The sequence below is a fragment of the Rattus norvegicus genome, chromosome 1 (genome assembly GCF_021556685.1).
Source record: "Rattus norvegicus strain SHRSP/BbbUtx chromosome 1, alternate assembly SHRSP_T2T, whole genome shotgun sequence".
Classification (NCBI taxonomy): Eukaryota; Metazoa; Chordata; class Mammalia; order Rodentia; family Muridae; genus Rattus; species Rattus norvegicus.
Window position 1 is genome coordinate 169,125,692 of NC_141534.1, and position 15,969 is coordinate 169,141,660.

At 37.5% G+C, this 15,969-nt stretch overlaps 1 protein-coding gene and 1 pseudogene across 1 annotated transcript in view; both read right to left on the reverse strand.

The window, feature by feature from the left end:
* Positions 1-15,969, reverse strand: part of Nup98 (nucleoporin 98 and 96 precursor) — a 96,877-nt gene that overhangs the window by 63,957 nt on the left and 16,951 nt on the right. The window contains 7 exon segments of the mRNA NM_031074.3: positions 387-479; positions 4,649-4,787; positions 7,480-7,617; positions 8,876-9,039; positions 9,615-9,795; positions 10,403-10,510; positions 13,575-13,714. Coding sequence (NP_112336.2) covers positions 387-479; positions 4,649-4,787; positions 7,480-7,617; positions 8,876-9,039; positions 9,615-9,795; positions 10,403-10,510; positions 13,575-13,714 — 963 coding nt within the window.
* Gpx4-ps1 (glutathione peroxidase 4, pseudogene 1) lies at positions 10,604-11,366 on the reverse strand (annotated as a pseudogene).

A 15,969-nucleotide genomic window follows, 5' to 3' on the forward strand; every position in this document is an offset into this window, starting at 1 on the left:
TAGAACTGTGGAACAGTTGTTAATTATTACAGCACATGCTCTCTATGCTTTGATCATGAGACTTAACTGATGAACAATTCCAAGTCTAAATAAGTTATTGTGGCTACACTAATAATTCTCACATTTTAAACTTAAAAACCCTCGGACAGAGCAGGACTAAAGAAAATCAGTATGTGGCAAAGGTGCTTTTCTATAATTTAAAACATACATTTTGTAAACTTAATATAAATGTGCTAACCTGGTAAAACATTAATCGATGGAAATACATTAATAAATCTGTTGCTAAAAATAAAAATCTAAGCCTTTTATTTATAAGCATATGAGCTAATAAAACTCATAATCTAAAGATGTAGTACTTCCTAAAATTCATGCAAACATTTTCTTACCTGTTCCAAATCCTGTACCAAGTCCTGTTCCCAGAGTCCCGGCTGCTGGCTTACTTCCAAAAATACTACTCCCACTGTTATTTGTGCCAAAACCTACGGAATAAAAGAATAAATGGAATATAATTTTTAAATTCTCAATTTTCTTTAAAAGGGGATTTTAACACAAAGATAACTGATCTTAAACTATGTATCCTTAAATTATTAATATTAATGAACCCCAAATAATCAGCTAATGTAACTCATTAAAATATTCTCCAAACAAGTCTTTGTATTTAACTTAATTACATTTTTATGCTGATATATCAATTCAGAATAGGGAAATATCCAATATCAAAGCAAAGCACACAGGCTTGATATTTGAGCTTTATAAGGCTTTTAAAGTCAGTACACGTGGTTCAGGTTTACTAACAGAAAACTTCAATTCCACAAATTTTCACTAAAAAAAAAAAATTAAAAGTTTACTGATCTAAAGGAATAGAAAATGACTCAATCTTTATAGCAATTTTTGTTTTAAGCTGATAGATCTCACATGGCAGCAATGTATGGCTGATTATGTAAGTTCATTTCACAATAAACAATTAGTAAATTCACGGGAACACTCAAAGGCTCAGAGAGCTGCCTTTTCTTTCCTTTTTTTTTTCTTTTGACTTTTTGAAGACGGTTTCATAGAACTCAAGCTAGCTTCCAAATAGGCAGGCACAAACAGTGGCTTTTAACAATTAACCATGACCCCTCCTTCTACTTCCCAAGTGCTGGGCTCACAGGTAGCCCACCACCACTATCACTCTCAAGTGTAAAGAAAAATAACCTATGCCTATGACTGGTCTGTTTTCAGTAGACGATGAAGAATTGAGTAAAGCACTCATCCTTCACTATGACTTATCAATTAGAGAAAATCTTTTTTAACTCCCCTGTAAAATTCACAAGTATCACAGATACCAATAATGTGTTGCTATTTTTGTAGTTGAGATATTAAGTTTTAGTATTCCTTTTGAAAAAATAAAAACCAAACAAATGCATCATTAATCTCTAATGCTAAGAAATGATCAATCATAGACCCAGAAAAGTCTTGTTTTTAAGATAATTAGTCATATAAAATTATCATGGAAGCTCACTGTGATGGCTCATGCTTGCAATTCAACCTCTTTAAAGGCTGAGGCCACTGAATAGCAAGACACTGTCTAAAGACGGGAGAATAAGGTAAAGGAGAAATAAAACCTCAGCAGTAAAGGGAGTCCTCTGAAGAAGTTAACAGGATCACTAACGGGGTCATACTTACATGTTATGTAATCTGACTTAATCTCAACAAGTGATCTATGTGTTCATTAAAGTTTTTCTCGAATTGTGTTATTAGCTACCACATATACACAGTCTTGCCCACTCAAGCACAAACAACCTAAAGAAAATTTAAAAAGATGCTTTCTCTTTTAATAGAAATTAACAAGAACGGATCACAGACCTGCAACAGAAAATAAGCTATTCAAGGACTACCTTAAACCCATAGGAGATATCTAAGTGCCAACTTACACTGTTTATACCACACATTTCCTCCGATTCTCACTGCCTTACTTCAAAATAATTCTGCTAATTAAAAGTAATTCAAATTCAGTGTATAGCTAGTGAGGCAAGCCAGATAAATATGAGACCTTTTATACTGAAATCAGTGAACACAAGTACAAATGCCTTCTTATAATAAAAACACCACAAAGAGCCAGTGTGGTGGCACACAACTTTAATCTTAGAACTTTGAGGGGAAAAAGTGGGTGGATCTCCTGAGTTTGAGGCCAGCCTGGTCTATATAGTAAGTTCCAGGCCAAACAGGGATGTACAATAAGATCCTATTTCAATACCAACCAACCACAAAGAAACAAAAAAATGCCCCAAGGAAATTGGGAATCTGAATAGTCTGTACAAAAACTCACCATTAAAAGATACTCCCCCCCCCCAAAAAAAAAAACCAAAAACCAAAACCCTTTAATCCTGAACATTACCTATATCAAAAATAAAGCTTTTTATTAAATGAATGTATTTTCAAAGGTAGTACAAACTAATTCATAAGAGCAAAGAATCTTTTCTGTTTTTTAAATTTTATTTCATGTGCGTTGGTGTTTTGCCTGCATGTATGTCTGTGTGAGGGTGTCAGATCCCTCTCACAAGAGTTACAGTTAGAGTTCAGGGGCTAGAGTTACAGACAGTTGTGAGCTGCTATGTGGGTGCTGGGAACTGAACCATTGGTCCTCTAGAAAAGCAAACAGTCCTCTTAATCATGGAGCCATCTCCCCAGCCCAGGAGCAAAACATCTTAATGGTTGATAGGCCTTCGGAAGGGCCATAAAAAACAGATACATAGGGGCTGGGGATTTAGCTCAGTGGTAGAGCGCTTACCTAGGAAGCGCAAGGCCCTGGGTTCGGTCCCCAGCTCCGAAAAAAAAGAACCAAAAAAAACAAAACAAAAAAAAAAAAAAAAAAAAAACAGATACATAGAATAAACATGGCATTAAATTTTTAGCTGTGAGCTGAGCATGATGTTGTGCATCTATAATCTAATTATCTGAGAGGATAAGGCAACAAAACTACTTGAATCCAAGGTTACCTGAGCAACAGGGCAAGAACTCTTCTCACCATGGAGTAAAAAGCAGATCATTAAGAAATATGGTATAAAGCTGGGCATGGGGCACCCACCTATGATCCCAGCAATCAGGAGGCAGAGACAGGTGGATTTCTATTTGAGGCCATCATAGTGTACATAGCCAAGACAAAGATTAAGTATCCAAAAATCAAAAAGAAAAAGGTTAAGAAGGCTCCTTGAAAATGGGGACAGTGATGATCTTTTTAAAAACAGGGAAAGGATGCAGGGAGACATTAATACACTTTTGTCCTCTTTGGTTTTATAGTCAAGAAACAAGCACGGAAGCCATACTAACCACGCCCACTACCTCTAAGCTTTTTCATCCAGAAATAATTATGACTAGAACTATAATAAATACTAGCAGTGAGTGAACAACCTGAGTAAAATGAGTTATAAAAATCAAATATCTGGGGGCTGGAGATGGCTCAGGGGTATAGAGCACTGCCTGCTCTTCCAGAGGTCCTGAGTTCAATTCCCAGCAACCACATGATGGCTCACAACCATCTGTAATGGGATCTTCTTGTGTGTCTGAAGACGATGACACATATACATAAATAAATTTTAAAAAGCTCAAATATCTGAGTCTGAAAATAGACATGTAACAAGTCTTGCACGTGTTTAAGTAGCTCATATTTTATGAATATATTAATATTCTGATGCATGCTTAAAAGTCTCTTTTTCTAGATTATAATGCCATGAAAATAAACCCACTGAAAATGCTGGGAATTTGGCTCAGTGGTAGAGGGCTTGCCTAGAACATAAGACCCTGTGTTTTATCTCAACATGACAAATAAAGAAAAACTAAAAGACACAAGAGCTCTCTAAAGAAAGTTACTAGCCCATGGTGGTTACTAGCCAATAATGGTACTTTGCACATATCTTCCCAGAAAAACTAATCATTTCCTAATGAGAACTCTGGCAAACAAAATGTTCAACAAACATTTGAACCTTGTGACTAAAATGAACTTTGCACGCTTACACAATGTTGAATGTCTGAAAACATAATCATGTATGGATGAAGCTAAAACCTGATGCTTCTTTTAACTGGTTTAAGTATTTCTAACACATGTAAAAAAGAATAAAGTTCCTTTTTTTTTCTTTCTAAAACTTTGTTAAATCTTATCCCTACTTTGATTTTTAAGTAAGAAGACAGTCTCATTCTGTAGGCCAGGATGGCTTAGACTAGAAATCATGGCTCCTGCTTCAGCAGCTACAGGAATTAGCTACTACACTCCAAACTGCCAGAATAACCTTCCAATGCAGTGAAACTTTAGATGTTCAGAAACAATCTCCTTGTCCACTACATCCTCATGTTTGAAACCTACCTCAATAGAATGGGTTACTTCACACTAATGAGGTTCACATATGCTTTTGCAGTTACTGGTGATGTAATCCAAAGAACATGAAAACCAATTTGTCTATTTATCACGTTCCATGACTTTAAAAAAAACAAAACAAAACAAAAAAACAAAACAAAACAAAAAAAAAACCAAAAAACTTCCCTTCTGGTATGTAGCATCAGGCTACAGCTTACCTGAGAATTTTTAAACATTTCCAATCATATGAATCAGGAGAATGATGTGTGGTATAGTCAGTGTAACTTTAAGAGAGTCAAACCTGCATTTTATATGTACCAAAATTGGAAGTGTTTGTATTGGTTCCTAAAGTCAGGGTTGGTTTGTTACCGAAGAGCCCGCCACTGGTTGTACCAAATGAGGGAGCACTGGTTGTGCTGGTTCCAAAAGTTGTAAGCTTGTTATTGCCAAACAGCGTCTAAAAAGAAAATACAGGAAAATTAGGGTAATATAAGATATAACAGGCTTTGTTGCATGATGAAATTACTCAGTGGTTAAGAGCACTGACTATTCTTTCAGAGGACCCAAGTTCAATTCCCAGCAACCACATGGTGGCTCACAACTGTTTGTAACTCCAAGATGTGATATCCTCCATAGGTATATAAGTAGACAAAACATCAATGTACATAAATTATTTTTAAAAGAACCAACAACAACAACAAAATAAAAGCAAGTGTGACTCCCAGTACCCATGTCCCCAAGCATCTCTAACTCCAGCTCCAGGGCAATCTGACAACTCTTCAGACACCTGTACTCGGGTATAAACACCTAACTTAAAATAATAAAAATAAAAATTAAATTAATAATAGTGGCTAGAGGGGGCTGGAGAGATGGCTCGGCGGTTCAGAGCACTGACTGCTCTTCCAGAGGTCCTGAGTTCAATTCCCAGCAACCACATGGTGGCTTATAACTATCTGTAATGAGATCCGATGCCCTCCTTCTTATGTGTCTGACGACAGCGACAGTGTACTCATATACATAAAATAAATAAATCTTTAAAAAAAAATAATAGTGGTTAGAAAGATGGTTTAGCTCTTCCAAGTTCAGTTCCCAGCACTCATACTAGGTGGCTCCAAATTCCCTGTAACTCCAGTTCCAAGAGACTCAACACCTCTGGCCTCTGAGGGTACCTCACTCATACTCACATACATATAAGCAGACACATGTAATACATATAAGTAATAAGGCAGAGTGCATGCAAGTATCGAATGTGTCATTTTTAGGGAGACAGATGAACATAGACAATCAGAAGACATAACAACCTGAGCAAGATTACATAAGCACAATGCTACTAACACCCCACCAAACAGGATTTCAGTGAGTCAAAGAAAAAAAAACACCAAGGTGACCATTAGCCAAGGATGGTAGTGTAGTATAGATCTGCAATCCCAGCTAGTAGAAAACTAAACCAAGAGGAAAACCAGTCGTTTTTATTGGAGACAAGAGAGAGGGAAAAGTCAAAAGGGAGAAGGAAGGTGAAGAGAGAAAGCATTTTTGTTTGTTTGTAGCACTGAGAACTGAACCCAAGGCCTAGTGTATGCTACACATTCTAATGCTACACCCTCAGCCCCTATTTTTTTTTTTTTTTTGAGCAGAATTTTATATTGTTTAGGCTGGCCTTGACTTCTCTGTAGCCGAGGTTGGACTCAAACTTTTAGTCCTGTTGTCTCAGCTATGTTTGACCAGCTCTTTGCAGTGGTGGTGATGGTAGTATTAGGGATCACAACTAGGGCCTTACTCATGCAAGCCACACATTCCTGCACCCAAGTTACACCGACACTTTTGTCATTTTTTTTTCAAGTAGTATTCTAGTATAAAATTTAGCACTGCTTTTTAAGTTAAATGCATCCCAAAACAGTAGTTCTGCACTTAAGACAACTTACTCAGGAAGATAAATAGCTGAGTTGCACCTTCCACAGCAAGAGAACCCCAGGAAATTCTTGATCAACACCAAAAGCTTTTAATTTTCAAATACTATAACAGTTTATCTTCCAAAACACAATAGGAAAAAGTAGGAGTTAAATTTATTTTGGACTGGAGAGATGGCTCAGCGGTTGAGAGCACTGGCTGCTCTTCCAGAGGTCCCGAGTTCAATTCCCGGCAACCACATGGTAGCTCATGGCCATCTGCAATGGGATGTGATACCCTCTTCTGGTGTGTCTGAAGACAGTGGCAGTGTACTCACATATATAAAATAAATAATTCTTTTAAAAAATTATCTTATTAGGGCTAGACATGGTGGTGAGGGTCTTCAATCTCAGCACTATGCAAGTAGAGGTAGGCCAATCTTTGAGTTTGAGGCTATCCTGGTCTATATAGCAAGGCTCACAGTAAAATCTTATCTTTAAAAGACAAAGAAAGAAAGAGAGAGAGACCTGATTTAAGCTATTTAAATTAAAGACTATATAAACTAACCAAATGGATTCTACAATATCTTTGAAACTTTAGAGGAGGTCTGAAATGGCAAAAGTCACTAAGTATAAAACAAACACACAAAGACTTTATGCTGTACATGATAAAAATAAGCACTGTTAATTCTCAAATTAAAATTTAAATCTAAAATGACTATAACAATATTTTATTTTCTTTCTTTAATAAAAGATATTTAAATGTGTACAGATATTTTGTTTACATGTATGTCAGAACACCATGTGTATATCTAGTGTCTGAAGAAGATAGTTTTGAGTCCCCTGAAATTGGGTGAGACATTTTTGAGCTACCATGTGGGGCTAGGTCATTTGGAAGAACAGCCAGTGCTCTTAATTCCTGAATGATCTCTCCAGCTCTTAACAGCATGTTCAAACAGATGTAAACCACACTATCACTGAGGTAAAACATTTAGTGACTGAAAATAAACAATGGGACTGGGAATATAGATTCCAGTTAGTACAGTGCTTTTCTAGAATGCATGAAGCCCACATTTAGTCCCCAACATACATTTGCAAAAATAAATTTAAAAATTATATATACTCATTATATGTGAATAGAGAGGGGAAACAACAAAAAAATACAAACATAGATGTTAAAGTCTTGAATATAGTTATTTATTTTATACATATTCCTTTAACAGATTTAAGAACTTCAAATCACAGTCAACTGCAAATACCTACCGAACCAACTGCACCAAATCCAGTATTGGGCTGCCCAAAGAGACCTGTTCCTGTCCCAAATGCTGTCCCAGTGCTGGTGTTTGTAGCGGTCCCAAAAAGACCTCCTGGCTGTGAGGCTTGGGTTACTCCAAATAGGCCCTGGAAAGTGTAATCTAGATTAAAAGGCAGTTCATAATATTTTTTCTTTAAAGACTTAGATTGGTTCTTAAAAAGTCACTGTTGTTTATTAAAGCATGTATGATAAACGCAGAAATTCGTAAAGATTTCTTTGCAAAAACCCTGAAAATCAAGAATAAGGTGGCTTTCCCAAAACAGCATATAACTAAGAGTTATTAAAACTTTAGAGTGCAGAACTGTAAATATATTCCCTATTAACCAAAGTCCCTGTTTCCAAAACAGTAAGTGAGCTTCAAGTGCTGGGCATGTATTAAAACTTTCAATGATTTCATGTGCTCAACGGTGTTCCAGTAGAATATAAGCTATGTAACAAGATTCTGCTATCAAAACAGCAAACACTTGATTTTCTTCTAAATGTTTTATAAATTGAACCCATCACGTACAAAGTTGGAGCAAGAGGTTCACGGATTTTAGGTCAGCCTGCACTACAGAGTGATATACTAGGTCATAAACACATCGAGTAAAACATATAATCATGTTCATAATTCTAGGTATTTGATTATTGGGAAAACCTTGGTTATTAATGATATAAGAGATTTAACCTCATTCTTTTGCAGATGGATAATCAATTGTGGTACTCATGCTGGAAATCAGTTGTCTATAAATGTAGGGATTCATTTCTTTATTTTCAACTTTACTCATATGCTTCACTGAATTTTTGATTAATCTCATGCAGCCCAGATTGGCCTTGAACCAGATATATAGTCAATATTATCCTTTAACTCTTGATCCTCCTCCCAACTGCCAAGATTACAGTAAATCCGGTTCCATATTTCTGGCCCTATAATGCCAGTAACCACTGTCTTTACCTTTAATATTGTTTTCAACACCCTCACCCACATACATGTATTGTGATCATACATACATATATGCTCCATTCTCATATTTCCCTCCCATTCCTTCTGGATCAAAACATCAATATCACAAGGCACATAGCTTCAAGGTAGCCATCTGAAGCCCACTAAGTAAGCTCTTACTGAAAGAAATCTGTGCTCAGAAAGGATAAATGACACACTCAACAGAAATCTCAATGTACTCACTGTGTTGAGACAAAATCCAGATCTTCACTAGTGAAAGAGTTAATTTCTTCCCTACACTGAATAACCTCCATTCTAAGAAATGCTATGGAGACGGCATTTACAAGTTCAACATGACTACTAGTCCCATTACTTCATTTCACAAATAAGACCTGGAGTTAACCAAGAGTCTGTTTCCTTACCATAGTATTGGTGCTTGGTTGTCCAAGGGTGCTGGTATTACCAAAGGAAAAGCCAGTATTTGGGGTGGTTGTAGCCTGGCCAAATGGTTTGCTGAAGAGACTGGTAGTCTGTTGACTCTGTTGGCCAAAGAGGCCACCTGGATTTGTCCCAAATCCAGTTGTGCCTTTCAGAAAAAGAAATAAAAATAAACACAAACAAAAAACAAATAAACAAACAAACTCTCAAATGAGCCAATAACTGAAGTCATCTGAGCTATTTCTACTGCTAAATTATTGTATAGTCATTCCTTAATAGCCTTTCGTCTGTCTTCAGCAAGACCTACTTTATGTTAAAATGTTCCTTTCTACTAGAACTCAAGAATTCTAAAATGACTAAATGACTTTCCTTTGTGAACTCAACTTCTATTTTATAAGAGAAAATATTCAGGCTGGAAAGATGACTCAGTATCACCTTCTGAAATGAAAGGACTCCTTAGCCACCTATACCTTTAACTGTCTTTTCTTATTTATTTTTCTCCACAGCGCTGGTAACAAAGTGACAGTCATGATTTACGTCTATTTGACTTTTTTTTGGTTTCTCTGTATAGTTCTGACTATCCTGGAACTCACTTTGTAGTTCAGACTCGCCTAAGTCTCAGAGATATATGCCTTCCTCTGCTTCCTAAGTGCAGGGATTAAAAGCCAGAGTCACCGATACTCAGTTTGACCATTCCTCTCTATGGTATAATAAAGTGCTTACTAGTTCCAAAGGCAGTTTTGTTCTGACCATATGAAAAGGCTGAATTAGTGGTGGAAGAGCTGAAGAGTCCTGTTGCACTGGAAGTCGCTGGAGAAGACCCAAATAAGCCAGTTGTGGTACCTGCCCCCACTTGGTTCTGTGGGCCTTTCCGGTTAGCCTGATAGTCCTCCAAACGAAGCTCCTGAAGGTAAACACATTACCAAAATTAACATATGGCAAAAATAGTTACTTAGAAGAGACCTACACAGGAATCTGTTACAGAGTAATATAACTGATATACTGAAGTACAATACAAAGTAAGTGTCCTTCTATATAAAATTAATTAAGAGATTGGCAAAAATGGACAGTCAAGATGGCATCTAATTTTGGAGGGAAAGGACTGTGATGAGGAGAAGGGTATTTGGAATGTTAGATATGCTTTGTTTTTTCCTATGCTGTCAACTGATATGTATCCTTTCACATAAGTGAAAATTTACTAAGCCATATATTTAGGATTTTGTACAAATTTTCTAAAAGATCATGTATGTACACAAATGTATTGTCACTACAATGTAAATATCTAACCAGAATAGAATACTAGATAAAAAAAGATGTAGTACACTTGTATATATGTGGGGAATATTATCCCAGTCTAAAATAAAGATATAATTCATAGATACATAATGTATAAATACATAAAGATAATAATACAGAATCTTGAAAAACATCTTTACCAATGTTAGGATTTTATTCAGAACCTGAATAAAATTATTAAGCTGATTCTATTTTTTGTTCTTCCTTTTACTGACCTCTAATGACTTGCTTTCATATTCTTTCATGGCAGTAATACACTGATGCTTGGTGCTGATGTTAGTGCTAACTCCAGCTTTGACCATAGTATCTGTACCAGTGGGAGGCTGCAAAGAAAGACAAAGGCATATTTCAAATTCCAGTTTTTGTGTCTATTCTCAGATACAATTCTTCAACTACTAAACTTTTTCCCCTTTCTTCACATTTCTACATTCTATTTCTACAAGGCAGCTAAGGTGAAGCTCGAGGCCGAGGCCACAGGCCTTCCTCCGGTGGGGATGCACACCAGGTCCTCAGGACTGCTCATCAGTGGGCTGGTTTTCAGGTAGACTGTCATGAGTGCCGGGGTGGAAGGCTCTAGGGATCACATGGCAGGGAGCTCTGTATGGAGGCACACACTTGTACGGCTAGAGGTAACACAGCAGGTCCTTCTCTATCACCTGGGGTTCTTCCATGGAACCATGGCGCTTTACTAAGCAGCTGTTCTTATCAATGAGAAATTTGGTAAAGTTCAATTTGTTGGCATTTCCCAGCATGCCTCTGCTCTTGGGCTGGACTTTCATCCATTTCCACAGTGGGTGGGCATTGTCCCCATTTACACAGATCTTGCTGTACATGTCAAACTTGTAGCCGGCTGCAAACTCCTTGATTTTTTGATTACTTCCTGGCTCCTGAACTGGATGCAAGGGAAAGTCAGGATTTGTAAAGCACTCAGTATATCAGGCATGCAGATCGACTAGCTGAGTGTAGTTTCCGTAGGCTTTGCCTCATTGCCAGGTGATAGATAAAGCACATGAAACCCTGCACTTATCCAGGCAAACCATGTGCCTGTCGATACCCTTAGCTGAGAGTTTGGGCATGGAGCGTGCACAGTACCAATCATCATGGGATGCACACATGGTACCTGCCAGGCCAGGTGCAGCCAGAGTCCACATGGCAGTGCTGGCTTCAGTCAGCACTAAGCTTTAAACTTTTTCCCTACTTCATTTTTTTAATAACAAGATAGGAATAGAATAGAGCTCAGTGGTTAGTGCTTGACTAACATTCGCAAAGGCTTGGGTTAAATCCCCATGCTCCCCAACTACTCAAAAAACATCATTTAGGAGGTAGTCATGTAGTGCCCATACCTACAATCACAGTACTCCAGAGGCAGCCCTGAATACCAGACCAACCTACACAAACAAACTAAAAGAAAGCTATTATTTTAGAAGCTGAAGCAAGATCATTTGAGACCAGAAATTCAAGAGCAGCCTGGGCAACACAGTAATACCCTCATGGTAAAACCAAATTGTTATCCAGGATGCTTGACTAAAATATATGGCAACATTTCTGATATTTCCCCTATAACATGCTTATCTAAATAATCTTTTGTTTTGTTTTTGGAGATGATATATCTATATATATATATATAGATATCTATATCTATATCTATATATCCCCCTGGCTGTCCTAGAACTTACTCCTTAGACCAGGGCTGGCCTTCAATTCACAGAGATCTGCCAACCTCTGCCTCCCAAGTGATGGGAGTAAAGTTGTATACCACAATTGCCTAGCAGGACTTTATTCTTAAATAGATATAGACTACTGACAGGTTGTCCCTTTAGCTCCACAAAGAAGCCTTATTTTCAGTTACTTTTCTATGGTCTGTTCCTTATTTTTTTTTTTATAAACAGATGACTATTTTAATGCTGCCTTAGAACAGAAATAGTGACAAACACTTGCAATCCTAGCCTTTAAAAGCCAAAGCAAGATCACTGAGTTCAAAGCCAGTCTGAATTATGTAGCTAGTATAAAGACAGCCTGAGATTACACAGCAAGATCCTAGTTCAGAAATTCTGCTTTATATGGGCTATCATAATCAACACTGAACACAAATTTAATTGGAGTAAGAATAATCTTAATACACATCATAACCTAGATGTTTCATGCTGGAGACACAGCTCAGTGGTAAAGTGCTTACCTACTATGCATGAGACTGTGACTAAATCCCCTTAATGGCAACAAAAAAGAAACAGCAGATTTATGTTTCACATTTCCTGTGTAGTATAAAATCGTACGTAATTTTTTTAAAAAAATTATTGTTTGTCTGCATGGGGATCAGAGGACAGCTTGCAGCTCTCTCCTCTACCATATGGGTCCCAAAGACCACGCTCAGTTAGTAGGCTTGACACCAAGAGCCTTTACCCACTGAGCCATCTCACCAGCCCTATAAAACCATCACTATTTTTTGTTTGTTGTTTTTTTTTTTGGAGACAGGGTTTCTCTGTGGTACCCTGGCTGTCCTGGAACTCTCTCTGTAGACCAGACAGGCCTTGAACTCAGAGTTCAAGACAAAACAAAGAAACAATATCAACAATAAACCCTTATTTTGAAACAAGGTCATACTACGCAACCCTGACGGGCCTAGAATTCGCTATTAATGCTGGCCTCAAATTCACAGAACTACACCCGACTCTGCCTCCCATGTGCTAGGATTTTAAAGTCATCTGCCATACCCAACCTAAAACTGTTAATACATTTTTCCAGCAGTTAAGGGTACTAGCTGCTCTTTGCAGAGAACCCAGGTTCCTAGTGTTGCAAGGTAATTTCATCAGAGAATACACACAGAATAGTCTGTATTGCCCACTACTGGCTGCATGGGGAACTTGCGCAAACCATGCAGCTCCAAGCCCCATAAGTTTGTCTTTTATGCACAAAAACTGCATCCTGGATGACACAATTTAGTTAGCAAGGAGAGTTACCAAGAAGTAGAAGCTAAATTAGTCAAAAAGCAAGGTTAATACAAGGATTTTTCTGGATCCTGGAACTAAGGACTAGATCTTTGATGGATTAGTTTCCTGTTTTGGCAAGTGTTAGTACCTACATGCTAGGTTCTAAGGTCAAAATAGTGCCTCTACTGTGTCAGGTCTTGAGTGAGGCCTTAATATCAGCACTAGATGGTGGTTCATCACCATCTGTTACTGCAGTTCTCTCTCCTTTGGTCTCTCCGAGTATTAGAATGCACATGGTGCATATTCACACAATTAACAAATATATATACATATAAAATAAAAATAACCTTATATTTTAAAAACAAAAATGTGATAGGTATTGCTGGAGATAGGAGCAATCTGATCATTCATTCTTCAAAGAAATACACAAATGGGGGAAAATATGCTAGAAAATACATACATTAAATTTGATGGTAGTTCCTGTAGGTGCTGCTGTAAAACTACTTGGCCCAAAGAGGGAGCCAGATGTGTTACCAAAAGGATTAGAGGTGGTATTTGTAGTTCCAAAGAGTCCTCCACTGCTAGTACTGGTTCCAAAATCTGTAAGTTAGAAAAATAGCAAACAACTTAATGTTAACACACCTTGAAAGCAGGGCTGGGTAGAGTAACAACAGCAGTACTTTCACATTGTCAAATACTCTTCATTTCTCTCCAGTAAACAGATTTAAGCTATATTTCACATGACATATGCTTCCAGGCTACGACTTTCAAAGGTAACAAATCCAAATTCATTGGTTAGCTAAATGTGCAGTTAGTTTTTGGATATTACAGACAAAACTAAAGAGAAACATTTTGTTTCACTGTATATTTTATCTTATTTCTCCTTTCCTTACTAAGAATGAATGAATGCTGAATGAAACTGTCTGAAAACATATCACAACAAACATAACAGTATAGTATGCTTTTATTTAGATATGATATTTCATATACCCACACCTTACCAAATTATTGTATATGTGAAGTGGTCCTATTGGAGCAATCAAACATAGGTTAACATAAAACATGACCAACTCCTGGAAAAACTTAAAATTAGAGGGCACTGTTGACTATTTTACAGAAACTAACTCAGAAGCAGGATTGTAATCCAAACACTTGTGAGGCTAAGTAGGAAGGGCTGCACTTAGTTCAATACTAGCCTGGGCTAACTACATAGTAAGTTCCAGGCTTGCTGAGGCTATGAAGACAGTGTCTCAAAAATCCAAAAAGAAACTAATATAGAAATAGTAGACCCTAGCCAGGCATCGTGGCCCACACTTATAATCTCAGTAAAGAGGCAGGGACAGGCAGATCTTTGAGGCTAGCCTGTTCTATGCAATGAGTTCCAGAACAGCCAGCGTTATATAAGACCCTGACTCAACAAAGTTAGAGCTAGATATGGTAATCTATACCTATCCAGTTCTCAAGAAGCAGAAACAGGAGGATCAGAAGTTCAGGATCATTCAGAACCACTCTGTCCCAAAAAAAGGGGAGATGAGGAGATATCATTATACAAAAGCAAGCACTAATGACTGTCAGATGTAGTGGTAGCAATCAGGTGGCAGAGGCAGGCAGACGCTGAGATGAGTTTGAGGCCTGGAAAGAGAGGAGAGGAGAGGAGAGGAGAGGAGAGGAGAGGAGAGGAGAGGAAAAGTAAAGAGGAAAGAAAAGAAAAAAGAAAAGGAAAAGAAAAAGAAAGAAAAACAAGTCAAGGCAGTCATACAGAAATAAAGAAAAGGAATTCTTATTTTTTTAAAAATGATTTATTTTTATTTATGTGTGTTGGGATTTTGCCTGCATGTATATTTGTCCAAGGATATTGGATCTCCAAGAACCAGAGTTCTAAAGAGTTGTGAGCTGCCATGTGGAGGCTGGGAATTGGACCTGGATCCTCTGGAAGAGTATCCAGTGCTCTTTCTCCAACCCCAACACTACGTTTCCTAAAATATGAGAAGTCAAACATATTGTGCCAGAAATGTCAGTAAACAAGAAGAATCTTGCCTGCCAATACTTAATGTTAAGTTATAACCATTATGAGCATAATTTATCATTAGCAAATTATCACTTCTAAGGAACTCTGATCCTAAATATATAGTTTAAAGTTAGTAGGACTATCTCTTTTGAATAAGAGCTTTAAGACTGCATTTTCAGCCTTGTCTACAGAATGGTTTTCAGGACAGCCAGGGCAATACAGAGAAACCTCGTCTCGAAAAAAAACAAACAAACAAAACAAAAATCATACCAAAACCCCCCAACCAAACAAAAAGACCGCATTCTATGTGGTATGTTTAAATATGGTTGACACAAGCCTGTCAGAACACTAGGGAAGTAGAGTCAGGAGTTTGAGGCTACCCTGGACTACGAGACTTTGCCTCAGACACACCAAAAAAAAAAAAAGGTTTGCCTACAGTTTTGCCTTTCAAAAATATGTTGGTTGCTTAGACACTCGTAAAATAATGTACTCTTGTCATATAAACAGCAACACCTCATAGGGCAGTTAGTGGCTGCCTTAAAGTACTATATAGAGAAATAGTCACTGGCCAGATATAGATTTACAAAGTTAACATCATCTGCTATGAGCAAAAAATGGAGGAGTAATTAAATAGTATTTCTCATTCCTGTTGCTCTAATCTCTTTGTTGTAAATGTGAGACACAGGCTAGACCAGGCATCTTCCCCCTCACCCCCCCCCCCGTGCCGTGTGTGTGTGTGTGTGTGTGTGTGTGTGTGTGTGTGTGTGTGTGTGTGTGTTGGATACAGTGTTTCTCTGTATAGCCCTGGATGTCCTGGAACTGCTCTATTTACTGCTCTCTTCTCTAG